Source organism: Moschus berezovskii, chromosome 22 (assembly GCF_049115385.1).
Source record: "Moschus berezovskii isolate FMDL1 chromosome 22, NW_MosBer_1.0, whole genome shotgun sequence".
NCBI classification, from domain to species: Eukaryota; Metazoa; Chordata; class Mammalia; order Artiodactyla; family Moschidae; genus Moschus; species Moschus berezovskii.
In genome coordinates this window covers 10,234,385-10,253,360 of record NC_142481.1, presented here as the reverse complement: position 1 = coordinate 10,253,360, position 18,976 = coordinate 10,234,385, and the positions used below count along the sequence as shown (strand labels likewise).

General features: G+C 52.2%; 1 protein-coding gene across 6 annotated transcripts in view; it reads left to right on the top strand.

Annotated features, from left to right (window-relative positions):
* The first annotated feature begins 258 nt into the window (after window positions 1-258).
* Window positions 259-18,976, top strand: part of HIF3A (hypoxia inducible factor 3 subunit alpha) — a 33,977-nt gene continuing 15,259 nt past the window's right edge. Inside the window, exons 1-8 of one of the 6 annotated variants that reach the window (XM_055411808.2) lie at window positions 259-327; window positions 6,478-6,668; window positions 8,329-8,474; window positions 10,692-10,776; window positions 11,220-11,332; window positions 11,791-11,999; window positions 13,632-13,738; window positions 13,907-14,054. In XM_055411808.2, coding sequence (XP_055267783.2) covers window positions 302-327; window positions 6,478-6,668; window positions 8,329-8,474; window positions 10,692-10,776; window positions 11,220-11,332; window positions 11,791-11,999; window positions 13,632-13,738; window positions 13,907-14,054 — 1,025 coding nt within the window. In that variant the 5' untranslated portion in view covers window positions 259-301. Of the gene's footprint in view, window positions 328-4,758; window positions 6,669-8,328; window positions 8,475-10,691; window positions 10,777-11,219; window positions 11,333-11,790; window positions 12,000-13,631; window positions 14,055-18,976 lie in introns of those variants that run through there. The other 5 variants (XM_088830782.1, XM_055411807.2, XM_088830784.1 and 2 more) reach the window with 5 other exon arrangements.

The following is an 18,976-nucleotide window of genomic DNA, read 5'->3' as shown; positions in this document are numbered from 1 at the left end:
CCCGCCGACTGTGCGCGGTGCGGGTGACTGCCTAGAAGTCCGCGGCGAGGGGTGTGGCGGGGTGTGTGTGTGTGTATTCCTCCGTACCCGCCCCCTGCACACACACACGCCTGGCGTTCTAAGGCTCGGTCTCTGGTCCCGCCTCTTTCTTGGAAGTGAGAGAGCGAGCAACCAATCAGAGCTGCGGGCAGGAAGCGGGGCAGCCAACCGCGCGGCGGGAGGTGGGGCTGAGGAGGGGGCTCGCGGGGCAGGGGAGGGGGCTAGGGGCCTCGAAGGGCTCCGGAGCTGCGACTGGCGAGTCATGGCGCTGGGACTACAGCGCGCAAGGTACTGGGCTTCGCGGGCAGGAGTGATGAGAACTGGGGGCTCTTCTTCCAGCGACCCCTGAGCCGGGTGGGGAAGGAGCGGGTGCAAGCCTAGGGCGCCCTCGGACGCGCGGTTGCAGGCACATTCCCGCCGCACCCTCCACCCTAGGGGATCGCAGGGGTGGGAGCATTTTCCCAAGTCCAGGCTGCCACGCCCCTCTAGCCAGAAGCAACTTTGGGGTCTTGGTCCCCGATTTCCTGCTGCTCCGGGCTCGCTTCCCCTTCTGATTAGGGGTGAAACTCGGGGTCCCCACGAAATTGGGGTGGTTGCACTTGAGCAGTTCCCGGGCTTCTGCGGGAGGCATTTTCCTTCTTCAGAGTAACTTTTCTGGCCTCCGAGCCCCCAGAATTGAGGTTGTTCTTTGACACAAGACCCCTGGGGTCCTAGGAGATACGGGACAGCCCCGAATTGAACCTTCCCAGATACAGGGAGTCCCTTAGAATTGGGAGTCAGCTATTGATTCAAGAGAGAACCTCTATAACTGGACCCTCCCTGACACTGTTTCCCAAACCTTGGGTTGCCTAGAAATAGGCAGAGGTGGTCACCTTTCAGAAGCCACCTGGGGGACCCTTCCCAAGGGCTTTTCTTGTATTCTTGTGAAAGGTAGGTTTATCCCTTTAGTAACAGGAAAACAGCCTGACCCACTTCCCAAAATCTAGCCTCTTATCTGACTCCTCCAACCCCACCCAGTCCCTGTGACAGTGGGAAGCGACACCCAAGCCTTATTTGGGAAGACCCTAGAGAGGGTGCTGTGCCTGCTTCAGTGCGAGTTGTGATGGGCGCGCCCCCTGCCACAGCAGCCAGCTAGGTCATCCTGGTCAGGGAGTGGGTTTCTGTGTTCTCTTCCCAACAGGTGCAAATCTGCTGGGCAGCACAGGGAACTGGCGTTCTGGGTCCACAGCCAGGGGGTCCTGTCTGGCCATGTTTTCATGGGACCCCGGAAAGTATCTCAAGCCTTTGATTTCTCCCATCCAATCTGAGGCGTCCAGGAAGCCTCACCCCCTTCCCTCCTCCCTGGCTTCACAGGTCTGATTGGATCTGTCTACACCCCCATGTTTTCACATCCCTCCCCCCCTCACCTATACTCCCCCCCCAATTCTATTCCAGTCTCTGGCTCTGGGCCTGACAGGGAAACTCTATCCTACCCTTTCTGGGCCAGCCCTGGCCCAGCCCCTTCTGGCTGGGTGGGGCCCCTCTTGGCTGAGCTGGGGGCGCTCCCCCTTTCCCCATCTAAGGACAGCCCTTTCCTTTGTTGTCATCTGAGCCTTCGCACCACCCACTCATAACTTGCACCCGGATCCCGACCACGCTCCATCCCCTCCTGCACCCCTAGGATGGCATTTGGGCCAAAGAGGGGCTGGGTGATGGTGAGTGGGCCCCCATACCCCCTTACTGCTTCCCCCTCTTCCAGCTCTGGCTAACTGCCATCCCACCACCCCAGGCAAGGGTGATTCTCGGGAAGTCCCTGATGGGCACTTGGCCCTGGGTGTCTCTCAGGTCAGAGGGTTCCCAGAGAACATAGGACTTGGGGTACAGGCACCCCACTGGATTACCAGGTCCTTGACTCCCCCAACCCCCTTCCCCAAGTCCCTTCTCTAACCCAAACCCTGTCTCTGGCATTTTCAGGCCACCTCGGGGCAATGCCAAGAGGATCCGTGCATGGATTCAGCCTAAGGCCCCCCCAGATCCTCTATACTTTTTGCAAGACCCCTCAATACACAGTCAACTGTCAAAAGAGAGAGGCCCAGGAGCAGCCCTGAATGTGGGGCCGGTGTCCCCACTTTCTCTGTGCCTTTGCCCTCAGGGGCAAGTTCTTCAGGGAGGGGAAGAAGTGGGCTTCTCCTTCTCCTGGTGGGAGGGGGGCACCAGGCTCTAGCCCCATCCCAGGCCTTACCCTGGGGCCTCCCAGTCTGGCTCCACCCCCTGTTCTCTGCTGGAACACAGAGGAAGGGTGGCAGGGCTCCAGCTGCACGTCTCAACCTGGGCAGAGTGCCAAGGGGCTGGACCAGGGCTGGGCATGGGGCCAGCTGGGAAGACTGGCCAGCTGGGGAAATCCGGAGGCAGCAGGGGTGGGAGCCGGGGAAAGGACAGGGGTCCGCTGGACAGTGGAGGGGCTGGACAGGGGTCCCTTGGGTGGCATGCCCACCAAGGCATGGCACTTAAAAGCCCAGGCCCCAAAGTCAGGGTTTAAATCTTAGCTCACCAACTTCCCAGCTGTGTGGCTTTATCCTAGCAGGCTGCTTTCTGAGCCTTAGTTTCATAGCCTGGAAAATGAGGGCTCTACTTCCTGTCTCCTGCACCAGATCTAGATGATGAGTGGTGATGGGATAGACCTTTGCGGCAAAATACTCCATAGGTGGGCAATAAATTGTGCTCAAGTCAGACAGGATTCTGGGCAAAAGCAAATGCATGGTTGGATTAACAGAAGCGTTGAGCATATCTGCACATTGGTGGAGGGCCCTGGGATTACCAGCTTGGTGACTTGGGCTGGTAATGCAATTGCCTGGAGACTTAGTTTCTGACTCTGTAAAAGGAAGATCACTTTTCCAGGTGCTTAGGGTTGTTGAAGGGAGTTAATGGGGTCTCTAAGCTCATGAGTTTTCAACACACCAGTGCTATCATTATTATTAGTATCACTATGATTTAGTCTTTTTCTCAAAGTATTGTGTAAAAGTCACATGTGTGATTGCACACGCACACCACACCACGGGGTTACCACCGAAGCCTGAGGGTTTCTCCAGAGCCTATGAGTCTCCTAAGCCTTCCATCCCTGATGTGGACAAAGAGGGAATAATAAAAGTTGCCTGCAAGGCCGGAGACCCAGGTTTGATGCCTGGGTTGGGAAGATCCCCTGGGGAAGGGGACAGGCTACCCACTCCAGTATTCTTGGGCTTCCCTGGTGGCTCAGAAAGTAAAGAATCCGCCTGCAATGCAGGAGACCTGGATTCAATCCCTGAGTTGGGAAGATCCCCTGGAGAAGGGCGTGGCAACCCACTCTAGTATTCTTGCCTGGAGAATTCTGCTGCAGTCCATGGGGTCACAAAGAGTCGAACCTGCATTGACCAATTGCCAGCCTCAATTCTAAGCCCTTGACGTACAGTAACTCATTTAGTCTTCACAACAGCCCCATGAGAATTTGTGCTGTTCTTGGGCGCAGGGAGGCCGCGCAACTTGTCCAAAGTCACACAGCTAATAGGTCATGGAGTCGAGACTGTAATGCTGAACCAGAGGAATTAGCCCCCACTCTGTTTAAAGAGAAAGGCCAGGGACTTCCTTGATGGTTCAGTGGTTAAGGCTTGGCCTTCCAATGCAGCCGGTAGGGGTTTCATCCCTAGTCAGGGAGCTATGACCCCACATGCCTCAGGGCCAAAGAAAAACCCCAAAACAAGAAAACAGAAGCAACATTGTAACAGATTCAAAAAAAACTTTAATAATAATAATAAAAATATGTAAATAAATATAGGGAAAGGCCAGAGATCAGGAGAGGCCCACCCACACTTGCTGTCAGAATATCCGGAGAGCAGGCTGGGAGCCAGAGGGAGGGTCCGGCCACAGCCACCAGTTAGCTCCTATGAAGGGAGGAGTCGGCCACAGACAGGACTATAGAGCCCAGCTGCCCGGGAGGTGGAGGGGCCAACCCCACCCCTACACCCCGTCCCTGTTCCCATTCCCTGTTCCCTCCATCTGGGCCCCCAGCTCAGTGAGGCCCGCCCACCCCCACCCTCTGGGCAGGAAGACAAACAAGGCTGGAACAGAACGGGACAGGAGGACGGAATGTCCTCTGGGCAGAGGAGGACTGGAGGCCCCTGCCCCCCACCAGCCAGGAGGGAGGGGATGAGGGCAGTTGCTGGCTCCCTCCACCCCTCCACCCAGCCTGTCCCCTGCTGTGCCTCCCTCTCACTTGCATGAGGAGATTTTTCCCATCTGTAGAGACAGGAGGTACCACGCACCTCCCTCCATTGTGCCTGGGGTGGCGCTGCAGGGCTCCTGTTTGGGGGTGCGGTTGATGCCCCAGAAATGGCCTCTGGCTTTTAGGAAGCTCAGCTTCCCCTTCTTGGGTTTTGCTTCCATGGAGGTTGTGGAAGGGGCCGGGCCGGGAGTAGGGGTGGGGGAGTTGGTTCATAAGAAAGGAATTAGAAGAATCAAGGCTTTGAAATCTCACTGTCCGAGTTCAGATCCCAGCTCTTCCAGTTAATGGCTTTATGACTCTGGGGGCGAAGGACTTACATTTTCAGAGTCTTAGTTTCCCCTTTGTGAAATGGAGGTTTCAGAGCCTAGGCTTTCTTTTTTTTTAAAAAAAAATATTATTCATTTGGCTGCCTCGGGTCTTAGTTGCAGAGCCTAGGCTTAGTTGCCCCATAGCACGTGGGATTTCAGTTCCCCTACCAGGGATCAAACGCTTGTCTCCTGCACTGGAAGGTGGATTCTTAACCATTGGACCACCAGGGAAGTCCCTGCCTAGGGCTTTCTTAGGATTGAATGAGTCCATGTAGGCTGAGTCCTTACTTAGTGCAATGCCAGACTCATAAATACTTGGCAAATTATAGCTGCTGATTAACGGTTTTTCATGCTGTCCACGGGGCTCTCCAGGCAAGGATACTGGGGTGGGTGGCCATTTATAGCCAACTCACTGGAGAAGACTTTGATCATGGGAAAAATTGAAGGTCAAAGGAGAAGGGGGCAGCAGAGGATGAGATGGTTAGATAGCATCACCGACTCAGTGAACATGAATTTGAGCAAACTCCAGGAGATACTGGAAGACGGAGAAGGATGGCATGCTACACTCCATGGAGTCGCAAAGAGTTGGACACAACTTAGCAAGGGAACAACAAAATTTATGGTTTTTTATCAATAGTAGTATCTCAATATAGATAAGATTATATATACTATACTATATGTAACATACTCTATCATTCTCCCCCCCCAAAACTATAGTTTGGATTCAGAGAGACCTGGAGTTTGACTTTTAAGACAGTGCAGAAACAGGAAGAAGTACTAAAATCTGGAGATAATCTAGGGCAATACAACAGGAGACGAGGGTTTGATCCCTGGGTCGGGAAGATCCCCTGGAGAAGGAAATGGCAAACTACTTCAGTATTCTTGCCTGGAGAATCCCATGGACAGAGGAGCCTGGCAGGCTACAGTCCATAGGATCGCAAAGAGTTGGACACGACTGAAGCGACTCAGCACGTATATACAACAGAGGAAACTGAAGAATTCAGACAGACAAGTGTTCAAACCTTAGCTTCACTCTGTGTGGGCAAGCACTGCACCTCTCTGTGCCTGGGTTTCATACGTTCAATGGGGGTAGTGTTATCATCTTCTCCTAGGGATGTCTGAGCTACACGGGTTAATTTAAGTTACCCACATGGCACAAGGTATGACATAATAGTAAAAGCTGGATAAGTGGCAGATATTTCTGAAAACAAACAAACAAAAAAACATAACTTCCTACTTCCAACCCCACACGCAGAATTCAAGCATTTGAAATGGATTAAAGGGCAGGGGTGAGTGGTTAGCCATTGGCTGAACAGAACCCCCCAGGACCCTAGGGATGGTTTGCTGTGTCTCCCTGGCAGGGCCCCAGGAGATGGGTCATTGGACTTTGAGATCTGTACTCCAAGATTCTGAGAACTCAGCTCAGCTGAGGAGGGAAAAGGGCAGGAGACGGGGTTCAGGGAGGTTGTAGGGCAGAGAGCCTGGAGGGGGCTGCAGGCATCTTCTTGCACCTCCCTTCCCTGGTTCCTGGCCATCTCTGCCAGCCTGCTCCCAGCAGGAGGCCTCCCTGTTACTCAGTCGCCCCAAGTCCGGGGAATAATCAGCAGATAAGGCAGGGAGGGGACAGGGCGGCCCTGGGCACGCCTTGGAGAGGAGTGAGGCACCAGAGGGCAGCATGGGCTGGCGCACGGACAATAAAACCCGAGGCTAGGAGCGACTCCACTGTATAACCCACCCAGAGAGCTCCAGGAACTCGCCCGGGCCGCACAGGGAGGCCTGCACAGTCGCAGCTCTGACTTCTCTGAGACCCATGTGGCAGCACCCCACGTGCTTGCCGCATCCAACTCTTTCCCTTCCCGGAGCGCCTCCAGTGAACGCAGACCATGCCCGCAGGTCGAGCACGGAGCTGCGCAAGGAGAAGTCCCGGGATGCGGCCCGCAGCCGGCGCAGCCAGGAGACCGAGGTGCTGTACCAGCTGGCGCACACGCTGCCCTTCGCGCGTGGGGTCAGTGCCCACCTGGACAAGGCCTCCATCATGCGCCTTACCATCAGCTACCTGCGCATGCACCGCCTCTGCACAGCAGGTGAGCCCCGCCCCCGGGGAATTCCCACCTGGGCAAGGCCTCGCCCTCGTAAAGGTACCTCCCGAGGAGACCCCTCCTCCGGGAAGCCGAGTCCCGACAAGGCCCCGCCCCCGGATGGCTTCCTGGCGGAGCCCCGCCCTCTGGAATCCAAGTCCCTAGGGAGGCCCCGCCCCTTCGAGTTCTGGCCAATCGAAATCCAGTCCTAGGAATCTCCGTCCTCTTAGAAGTCCGTCATTTGTTAGGCCCCGCCCGTTGGAATGCTCCCTTGCATAGCTCCGCCTCCTTAGAATCAGAGCTCTAGGGAATAGAAGGCTCAGACCCTAAAGAATCAGCCTGAAATGCAAGAGACCCGGGTTCCACACCTGGGTCGGAAGATTCCCCTGGAAAAGGGAATGGCTACCCACTCCATTATTCTTGCCTGGAGAGTTCCATGGACAGAGAGAGGAGCCTGGCGTCTTACAATCCATGCGGTCAGGAAGAGTCAGACCGGACTGAGCGGCTACCACTTTCACTTCACTGTTTCCACTAAACTCCTAAGGCACCTGAAGCCTTAGGATTTGGTCCCCTGGGAGATCTTCTCAGCTAGGCTCACTAGTTATATTGTTTGTCCCCTTGAATTCCCACCCTGTTAAACTAAAATTCAGCAGGAGGCTTTGTCTCTCTCTTTCTCACACACACACCCCTTGGAATCCCAGGACCCTGGAAAGATTTTATTATGGGGAAAGTGGAGTTATCCTCTGGAGACTCTGCCCCTTAGACTTTCCTGTCTTGTATTCTGTCCTCCTTAGAATTCTGTGGCTTGGGAGTCCCTGCTTCTTTAGAATTCTGCCCATCTGGAAGGTCCTGCCCCAAGAATTCTGAACCCTTGGCAAGCCTGGCCCCCTTGGAATTCTGACTCCCTTTATACCTTGGCCCCTTAGAATTTTGACCCCTGGGAATTTTATCCCTTTAGGATTCTGCCCTCCTCGGGGTTCTATTAGGGGCTTTTTTAGATGGCTCAGTGGTAAAGAATCTGCCTGCAATGCCAGAGACTCAGGTTCCATTCCTGGGTTTGAAAGATCCCCTGGAGAAGGAAATAGCAACCCACTCCAGTATTCTTGCCTGGGAAATCCCATGGACAGAGGAGTCTTGCAGGATAAAGTCCCAAGAGTCATAGTTCAGTTCAGTTCAGTTCAGTCGCTCAGTCGTGTCCGACTCTTTGCAACCCCATGAATCACAGCACACCAGGCCTCCCTGTCCATCATCTCCCTTCTCCTCCTGCCCCCAATCCTTCCCAGCATCAGAGTCTTTTCCAGTGAGTCAACTCGTCCCATGAGGTGGCCAAAGTATTGGAGTTTCAGCTTTAGCATCAGTACTTCCAATGAACACCCAGGATTGAAGAGTCATAGGACACTACTTATTGACTAAACAACAAGAGTTCTATTCCCTTGGGAGACCCCTGCCTTCCTAGAATTCTGTTCCCCTGGGAGGCCTTGTTCTCTTAGAATTCCAGTCCTTCTTGGTCCTTCCCTTTTCCTTGGGACTCCAAGTCACTGGGATGTGCCCCACTCACCTGGGGGTACCTGTAAGTCCCTCTGAGTGAAGGAAAGCAGAGGGAGGCTAGCCAGGGTGGGCTCACGGCTGACTGGACATACCCCATCCATCCTGGCCCGGACACCAGGGGAGTGGAACCAGGTGGGAGCAGGGGGCGAACCACTGGATGCCTGCTACCTGAAGGCCCTGGAGGGCTTTGTTATGGTGCTCACCGCCGAGGGAGACATGGCTTACCTGTCAGAAAATGTCAGCAAACACCTGGGCCTCAGTCAGGTAAGAGGAACTCCTACTTTGGGCAGGCGATGCTGGGATACGGATGGCACCAGAACCACCTTAGCCCTGCTTTTACAAAGCCCATAGTGCAAAGGGGAGGCAAACCTGTCGCCAGACAGGAAAATCTGGAATGGGTAGGGCTGGAGTGGGGCAGCTTTAAGGGGCTGCACAAGCCCGGGGTGGAGGCTGGTACCTGACCCAGACTGGGAGGGAATCAAGGGCTTCCTGGAAAAGATATCTGAGCTAAAACCTGAAGGACTTACCCAGTCAAAGGGAACGGTGAATGGTTGGGACCACCAAAGAGTAGGAATGTACATGGCCAAGGAAATAGAATATGCCAAAACACAGATGTGAGATAAAATCACAGCCTTTGGGGACATTTCTCTGAGTTAGGTGCAGAGTGCAATGGGAGAAAGTGAAAGAAAGGCTAGAGGTCAAAATTTAGGACTGAAATAGGTTTGCCTCCAGGGCACTGGAGAGTCATGGAAGGATTTTAAGCAGAGGAGAGACTGTGTCAGAAAGGTGCAATCAGATTTTCATCTTAGAAAGATCCCTCTAGCTACTGCTGCTGCTGCTGCTGCTAAGTCGCTTCAGTCGTGTCCGACTCTGTGCGACCTCATAGATGGAAGCCCACCAGGCTCCCCCGTCCCTGGGATTCTCCAGGCAAGAACACTGGAGTGGGTTGCCATTTCCTTCTCCAATGCATGAAAGTGAAAAGTGAAAGTGAAGTCGCTTAGTCGTGTCTGACTCTTAGCGATCCCGTGGACTACAGCCTACCAGGCTCCTCCATCCATGGGATTTTCCAGGCAAGAGTACTGGCGTGGGGCGCCATTGCCTTCTCTGCTAGCTACTGCACAGAGTTAGAATTGGAGAGAGTGAATCTAGAGGCTGGAAAGTCCATAAAATGGTGGATGCAGGGTCCCAAATGGGAGAAAAGGAGTAGGATGAGGGGCCTGGGGATGGGGAGACAAGAGACTTAGGGAGTAGAACTAACTTCAGCTCATCTTACACCTAGTCCCATGAGAGGGCTACTGTTGTTTTTTTTTTTTTTTATGTCACATAGATGAGCTCCACAGTTGGCATCTGTTCGTTTCCCCTGACTTGTTATCCCACTCTTTAAAGAAGAAAGTTTATTTACCTGCATCAGGTCTTAGTTGCGTCATGAGGGATCTTTTGCTGCGGCACACGGACTCTCTAGTTGTGGCCTTCCTGGTTCAGTAGGTGCGGCTCTCAGTTACTGCTCGGCATGTGGGATCTTAGTTCCCCAACCAGGGATCGAACCCACACCCATGCCTTGCAAGGCAGATTCTTAACGACTGGATCACAAGGAAAGTCCCCATCCCACTCTTGATGCCAACTTCTCTGTTAGTTTGAGCTCTTGAGCTCAGAGAGGTGAATGTTCCAAGGTCCCAGAGCTAGGAAATGGCAGAGCCAGGACTCCAAGGTCTCATCACTCCCCTGTTCAGCTTTAGCTCTGACCACTGCCTCTAAGATAGTATTCCATCATTTCATCATAAGGGCTTCCCTAGTAGTTCAGCTGGTAAAGAATCCACCTGCAGTGCAGGAGACCTGGCTTCAATCCCTGGGTTGGGAAGATCCCCTGGAAGAAGGCATGGCAACCCACTCCAGGATTCTTGCCTGAAGAATCCCCACGGACAGAGGAGCCTGGCGGGCTACAGTCCATAGGGTTGCAAAAAGTTGGACGCAACTGAGCGACCAAGCACAACACAGCACAAACCTGCCTTAGTTTTCTTTGTATCGGTTAGTATATTGTTTTGTATGGCTCAGACGCTGAAGAATCGACCTGCAATCTGGGAGACTTGGGTTTGATCCCTGGTTTGGGAAGATCCCCAGGAGAAGGAAATGGCAACCCACTCCCGTATTCTTGCCTGGAAAATCCCATGGACAGAGGAGCCTGGAGGGCTACAGTCCATGGGGTCGCAAAGTCAGACATGACTAAAGCGACTGAGCACGCACCCCGCTACTCAGTAAGCTCTGCGAGTCAGGGGTTTTGTCTTTGAAGTTACTTCTGTGCCCACACCATCTAGAAGGCCTGGCCTGCTGAAGAAATGAATGGATGAGCGAATAAAGAGACTAGGAAAATAACCCAGGTTCATGAGTTGGGGCAGGGTGACGAGGAAGGGAAGGGCGAGATGGCTCAGAGGCCCTGTGAAAATGCTTTTCCTCCAAGGCACCCTCTGCTTCCCTCCCTCCCAGCTGGAGCTGATCGGACACAATATCTTTGATTTTATCCATCCCTGTGACCAAGAGGAGCTTCAGGATGCCCTGACCCCCCGGCAGAGTGAGTTCCCTGGAGGTTTCTGCCCTTAAATTACAGAAACTGAGGCTCCATCCTGCCCTCAGCATATTCTCTCCTCTCTGGAATCAGTTCAGTTCAGTTCCGTCGCTCAGTCGTGTCCGACTCTTTGCGACCCCATGGACTGCGGCACGCCAAGCTTCCCTGTCCACTGAGAAAAATAGATGGGAAGAGAAGGACGCCGTGGCCCTGCCCTGGGGGAATGCAGGGACTCACCCCACGCTGGAGGGGTGGGTCTTAAAGAGCATAGCATACCCGTGGGAGACCCTCTCTGGTTTCAGGTCTAGATTTTGAGGATGAGGCTGGGAAGAGTTTAGTAACCGGGGTGCTGGAGGGACCTGGGCCCTGTCCTGAGCTACCCGATGACCAGCTCCTCCCTCCCCCGCTCCCTCCCTTCCCTCCTCCCCCCACCCCGCGGCCCTCCTCAGGCCTGTCCAAAAAGAAGCCGGAGGCCCCCACGGAGCGGTGCTTCTCCTTGCGCATGAAGAGCACCCTCAGCAGCCGCGGGCGCACCCTCAATCTCAAGGCGGCCACCTGGAAGGTGGGCAGGACCTGGTTTGGAGGGGAGGGGCCCGCCGGGGCTGGACCTGAGCCCTAAAGTTCCCACAGCGGGTTGGAGTCTGGGGGTCTCCTGGGCCTGGGATCCAGTGGGACTTTCTCAGGCTGGGTCTTGGACATCCTCTGGGTACTTAGGAGGGTGGGGTCCTTGTATCCTTTCTTAGTCTGGATCTCTGTGGGCCTGGTGCTGGGAGTCCTCAGCGTCCTGAGTCTGGAGTCTCCATGGGGTAGGAAAACCGGGTTCTCGAAGCTCCCTGTGTCTTAGAATCTGGGGATTGTCAGAACTTTCCTAGGTTGGGGTCTCTATGGGGTCGGGGTCTGGGGGTCCTCAGGGCTTTCTTTCAGCTCCCTAGGGGAGGGCCACAGGAACATACCTCCCAGCCCCTTGGGTAACCCCAGGCCCAGGTACATCACCCTCTCGTCCCAAACTACCCCCGCCAGGTACTACACTGTTCTGGACACATGAGGGTCTACAAGCCCCCGGCACAGACTTCCCCGGCTGGGAGTCCCAACTTGGAGCCCCCCCTGCAATGCCTGGTGCTCATCTGTGAAGCCATCCCCCACCCTGGCAGCCTGGAGCCCCCGTTGGGCCGAGGGGCCTTCCTCAGCCGCCACAGCCTGGACATGAAGTTCACCTACTGTGATGAGAGGTGGGCAGGCGTCAGGGGCCCAGCCACCACCTGCCAAGCCCGGCTCTTCTTCCTTTCTGCTGGAGTGCACGCACTGTCTCTCCCACCCCCACCTCCACCCCCGCTTCTCTTTCTGGTCTGTTTCTGGTCTGTCTCTGACTCCATCTGTCTCTGTCTTCATATGAATTATCTGTGGGTCTTTTTTTTTTTTTTTGGCCATGCCTCTGATCATGGGGGATCTTAGTTCCTCAACCAGGGAATGAACCCGAGCGCCCTGCATTGGAAATGCAGAGTCTTAACTTCTGGACATGCCAAAGAAGTACCCTATATGTGGGTCTTCTTATCCAGGTTCAGGCTGTTCGAGTTCAAATGCTGGTTGTGCATCCTTGGCCAAAGGACCTCACCTCTCTGTACCCGCCTCTCCTCATCCGTCCTGTGAAGTGAGAACAGAGCCTATTTAGAACAGGTGTTCTGAGCACTCAGTGAGTTGCCTGGTGCAGAGTAGCCTAGACATGCCTATTTTTTAAAAATAATTATCATCATGATTACTTTTTATTTCTATCCATTCTTATTTTTGTGTGTGATGTTCTTTCTTCCTTTTTCTGCTGCTGCTGCTGCTAAGTCGCTTCAGTCGTGTCCGACTCTGTGCGACCCCATAGACGGCAGCCCACAAGGCTCCCCCGTCCCTGGGATTCCCCAGGCAAGAACATTTCTCTACCCCCTTCCTATTTCTTTCACGTTCTGTCTTTCTTTTCATCGCTCTCCCCATTTTTACCTTCTCTCTCCTCCCCTGTTCGGGCTTTCCAGGTGGTTCAGTGGGTAGAGAATCCACCTGCAATGGAACACTGCAGGTTTGATCCCTGGGTCAGGAAGATCCCCTCGAGGAGGGCATGGCAACTCACTCCAATATTCTTGCCTGAAAAACCCCATGAACAGAGGAGCCTGGCGGGCTACAGCCAATAGGGTTGCAAACAGTCGGACAGGACTGAAGCGTCTGAGCACGCTCGGTTCTCCGCTGTTAACTTCCTATGGCTGCTGTATCATGTTACCACACAGCTAGTGGCTCAGAGCAACACATATTCTCTATCCCAGAGTTCTGGAGGTGACAAGTCTGAGATGAGCCTTATGAAATGAAAATCAAAGGCTGTGTTCTTTCCAGAGGCTCCAGGGAAGAATCCGTTTCCTTGCCATAGAAGCTTCTGGGGACCCCCTACATCCCTTGGCTCGTGGCCCCTCGCTTCACCTCAAAGCGCGTCACTTCCACCTCCGCCTCCATCATCGCATCTTCTGTTCTCACTCTGACCGTGTGCTCCCCGCTCTTGTAAGGACTCTCGTGATCACACTGGGCCCACCCAGGGGATCCAGGATCATCTCTCCATCTCAAGATCGTTAACTTCATCACACCTACAAAATCCCTTTTGCCATAGAAGGTAGTGTGTCCACACGTTCAGGGAATTAGGACGGAGACGTCTTCAGGGGCCGTTGTTCAGCCTGCCACACTCCTTTTCCTATTCCTGCTCTCCTTTCTCTCTGTTACAAGCCTGTCTCTCTCTGTCTTGCTGGCTTCGGCCCCGTGTCCCGCCTCTCCTTCCTCTCACCCACCCTCCACCTCAGCCAGTTGAACTGACCTAGGCTCCACTGCACCCACCTCAGGATCGCGGAGGTTGCCGGCTACAGTCCCGACGACCTGATTGGCTGTTCTGCCTACGAGTACATCCACGCGCTGGACTCGGATGCAGTCGGCCAGAGCATCCATACGTGTATGTGTTCAGGTTCCATTTCCGGTGCTGCTTGGTGCCAGACAACACCGGCTCCGCGCTCCCCCAGCCCCAGGGAACATTCTCTTCCCAGATCCTTCATACCCCGTGCCCTGCCCCCACTGCCTTCTCTCCTCAGTTTCCCTAACCCCTCCCCATGCCCCTCCCCAGTGCTGAGCAAGGGCCAGGCAGTAACGGGGCAGTACCGCTTCCTGGCCCGGAGTGGTGGCTACCTGTGGACCCAGACCCAGGCCACAGTGGTGTCAGGGGGCCGGGGTCCCCAATCTGAGAGTATCGTCTGCGTCCACTTCCTGATCAGGTAAGCGGGAAGGAGGTGGGATGTCTGTGTGCATGGGTCTGGTCTGCATATGTATGAACAGGTATGTGTGTATATGTACAAGCATGCACGGTGCACAAGTGTGAGAGGAAGTGTGCACGTGAATGTAGAACACGTGTGACTGATCACACACAGGCATCTTCATGTAGACACAAATATATGACTGTGTGCTGCTAATTTAAATGAAAAAGACTATTTTCAAGTTATAATAAGACAGCTGAATCGTAGGGCCTTTTAAAAAACTGACATGTAATTTACATGAGAAGATTCACTCTTTTTTCCTATGTGGTTCTGTGAGTTTCCACAAATGCAGGGAATTGTATAACCCCGACCACAGTCTGGAAAAGACTCTGATGCTGGGAGGGATTGGGGGCAGGAGAAGGGGATGACAGAGGATGAGATGGCTGGATGGCATCACCGACTCGATGGACATGAGTTTGAGTGAACTCCGGGAGTTGGTGATGGACAGGGAGGCCTGGCGTGCTGTGATTCATGGGGTCGCAGAGAGTCGGACACGACTGAGCGACTGAACTGACTGACTGAACTGAACCGCAGTCAGGCTATAGAGTAGGGAATTTCCTGGCAGCCCAGTGGTAAGGACTTGGCTTCTTTCTTGACTTTCACTACTGGGGCCAGGCTTCAGTACCTGGTTGGGGAGCTAAGATCCCATAAGCTTCACAGCAAGGTCAAAAAAAAAAAAAAAGCTATAGAGTAGTTTCATCACCCCCCAAAATTCTTATATAGTGAACCTCAGCCCACCCCCCAGTGGTCTCTGGCCACCAGTGATCTAATCTCTGACCCTAGAATTTTGCCTTTTCTAGAATGTCATATACACGAAATTCTATACTATGTAGTCTTTGAGCCTGGTTTCTTTCACTTAGCCTAACAGATTTAAAATTTATGTTGTGGTGAGTATCCATCAGTCCCTTTTTGATGCTATGAATATGTATGGACCGCGGTTTATCCATTCGTCAGTTGGAGGATGTTTGAACTGCTGACTGTTTGGGGTGATTACAAGAAAAGTGAACATTCTCATCCATGATTTCGTGAGGTCATATGTTTTCATTGCTCTTGGATCAGCGCCTCGGAATGGAATGGACGGGTCGTACGGTCGGTGTGTGCTTACCTTCAGAAGAGGTCGCCAAGCTGCTCTCTAAGGTGGCTCTACCCTTTTGTGTTCCCATCAGCATCTAGTTCCTCTGCATCCTTGCCAGCATTTTATATCGTCTGGTTTTGTTTTCGTTGTCGTTGTTCAGCCACTGTGTCCCACTTTGCAACCATGTAGACTGCAGCAAGCCAGGCTCCCCCGTCCTTCACTGTTTCCCAGAGTTTGCTCGGATTCATGTCCATTGGGTCGGTGATGCTCTCTAACCATCTCACCCTCTGCCACCCGCTTCTCCTTTTGCCTTCAATCTTTCCCAGCATCAGGGTCTTTTCCAGTGGTTCGGCTCTTTGCATCAGGTGGCCAGAGTATTGGAGCTTCAGCGTCAGTCCTTCCAGTGAATATTGAGGGTTGATTTCCTCTGTCTTCATTGGAACCATTCTAATGAGCGTGTAGTGGTAAAGCATAGGCTCCTCCCCCATTCCATCATGCATCTTAGAAGTTTTTCACCATGACAACGTGTGACAAGGGCAGCTAATTATCACCCAAGTCAGAGAATTACAGCTTTTCTTTGAAGTCTGTCTCCCAGGACATGGCATTCATTTCTAAAGCTATAGGAGTTTCCTTGGGTCTTTTTTTTTTTTTTTTTTTTAATTTATTTACTTGGCTGAGCCGAGTCTTAGTTGTGGCATACGAACTCTTAGTTGCAGCATGCAGGATCTAGTTCCCTGACCAGGATCAAACCGGGACCCCCTGCATGGGGAGCATGGAGTCTTGGCCCCTGGACCACCAGGGAAGTCCTTCCCAGGGTCTTTTTGATCAAGAGGAGATTGTATTGGAAAACAGAGGTTGGTAACAGGAATATTTATGCAAGTCTTCATACATAGGAAAACAAGCCTGGTTGTCTTTGAAATGCTTTCCCATCAATCCCCTTTCAAATCAGAATCTTTGAATAACTTGTAGCCTTGAGAAGAATCAGAGCAAAGGAGAGGGGACCCGCCCTCCTATCTCTTCTGGAAGCTCCTTTTATTCATTATGAAGACTTGCCTTTGGATGACCAGGCCCTGGAATTTCAGTCTTTCGCCCTCTAAGCAAAGAGCAGGCCTGGGGAGTTCAGTTTTACTGGCAGAAAATGGATGAAGCATGAATAGGAGGTTACTCAGAAACAGTGAGGTCCCCTCTCCTTTGCTCTGATTCTTCTCAAGGCTACAAGTTATGCAAAGATTCTGATTTGAAAGGGGGTTAACTGTGAGATGAGAAGCGTTGAGTATGAATATTGTGTGGCGTGCAGCTGCGTGGCTCTCTGTGCCTGCTCGAGTGCGGACGCTTTGTAGACTCCATCCCTCCTCTTCCATACCTGAGCCTCCTTCCATTGCCAGTAGCACCTGCTCCATAAGAATAACTCACTCGCACAGGGCACGTGGAGCATTCTGCACCATGGGCTTTGTGCTCACAAGAAGCCCATGAGGTAGAGCCGTTATTTCAACGCCCATTTTCGCAGATCATTTATTTTTGGCTGCATCAGATCTTAGTTCATATGCAGGGTCTTCCTTTCGGCGTGTGAGTTTCTCTCTAGTTGTGGCGGATGGACTCCAGAGCACGTGGGCTCAGTCGTTTGCTGCAAGCAGGCTCTGTAGTTGTGGCAGTGCGGGCTTAGTTGCCCTGATGAGGCATGGGGGATCTTAATTCCCTGACTAGGGATTGAACCCGCATCCTCTACATTGGAAAGCAGATTCTTAACCACTGGACCACCAAGTAAGTTCCTCGATCCCTATTGTGGATGAGGGAAAACTGAAGATCAGAGAGGGGAAGTCCTTTGCCCGATGTCACATAGTTAGCTGAGTTTTGACCCAAGGCAGGTCTGGAGGACCCTTCTCCTTTTGTCTTCAGTCTTTCCCAACATCAGGGTCTTTTCCAGTGAGTTGGCTCTTCACATCAGGTGTCCAAAGCATTGGAACTTCAGCTTTAGCATCAGTCCTTCCAAGGAATATTCAGGGTTGATTTCCTTTAGGACTGACTGGTTTGATCTTGAAGTGCAAGGGACTCTCAACAGTCTTCTCCAACACCACAGCTCAAAAGCATCAGTTCTTTGGCACTCAGCCTTCTTTATGGTCCAACTGTCACATTCATACATGACTACTGGAAAAACCATAGCTTTGACTATATGGATTAATGTAATTAATAATAGACTATTAAATTATTGTATATTATGTTATAGATACGTGTGTACATATTCTAATGCATACAAAAATATCATTTCAACATGTAATTGATATTAAAAATTATTATTTAAAAAGTTTTAAAGATTTTTTGACCATGCTGAGTGGGATGTGGGATCTTAGTTCCTGCATCAGGGATCAAACCCGAGCCCCCTGCTGTGAAAGCTCTGGAAGCTGGGAGTCTTAACCACTGGACTGTCAGGGAAGTCCCCGAAAAATTATTGAGACTTTAAGATTCTTTCTTCCAACTCAATTTTTCCATCTAGTGTGTATTCTGTTTTATTGTTTTTAGTATTTTATTTATTTATTTGGCTGCTCCCAGGTGGCAGGAGAGCTCTTTGCTGGGGCATGTGGGATCTTTAGTTGCAGTATGTGGGATCTAGTCCCCTTACCAGGGATGGAACTCAGGCTCCCTGCATTGGGAATATGGATTCCTAGCCGCTAGACCACCAGGAAAGTCAGTCTCTGGGGTGTGTTTTACACTGACCTGCTCTGCATGCTCAATCACTTCAGTTGTGTCTGACTCTTTGCCATCCCATGGACTGTAGCCTGCCAGGTTCCTCTGTCGCTGGGATTCTCCAGGCAAGAAGACTGGAGCAGGTTGCCATTTCCTTATCCAGGGACTCTTCCCAACCCAGGGATTGCACTGCATGCAGATTCTTTACTGCTTTACTGCTGAGCCACTGGGGAAGCCGTTTACACGACAATACATCTCAGTTCCAACCAGCCATGTTTCAAGTGCTTTGTTTACTGGAAAGGCGTGTAATACATTTTGTAATTACATAGATAGGGATTCCCTGGTGATTCAGTGGTAAAGAATCTGCTTGCCAATGCAGGAGATGCAGGTTTGATCCCTGGGTCGGGAAAATCCCCTGGAGAAGGAAATGGCAACCCTCTCCAGTATTCTTGCCAGGGAAATCCTATGGACAGAGGAGGCTAGCAAGCTAGTCAGTCCATGGGGTCACCAGGAGTCAGACGTGACTTAGCAACTAAACAACAACGACGTAGATACATTTACCAACAATAATGTCTTTTACTTAAAGTCTGTCTTTCCCCACTAGCATTTCCCACCATAAGAGCCGAAGTCTTGTCTGTCTTGTTCACTGTTGAATCTCCAGTGCCTAAAACAGTGCATGGCACATAGTAATTGCTCAATAAACAATAATGGCAAATATATATAGCTCATCCTGTGCCACAGTTCTATGCATTTGACATATACTAACTTATTTAGGCCTCATGACAACCTGGGGAGGAGGTACTATTATTATCCCCACTTTACAGAAGAGGAAAAGGAGGCCCAGAGAGGTTCAGCCATAGGCTCAAGGTCACACAGCTTGTACGTGGCAGAGTTGGAATCTGAATCCCAGGCTGCTGGCTGCAGAGCCCTTGCTCTTAACCACTAAGTATTTCTGGTTGTCTAGGAAAAGGCTTCTAAGGTGGCACAGTGGTAGAGAATCCATCTGCCAATGCAAGAGGTAGAAGAGACGTGGGTCCAATCCCTGGAGTGGAAAGAGCCCCTGGAGTAGGAAATGGCACCCCACTCCAGTATTCTTGCCTGGGAAATCCCATGGACAGAGAAGCCT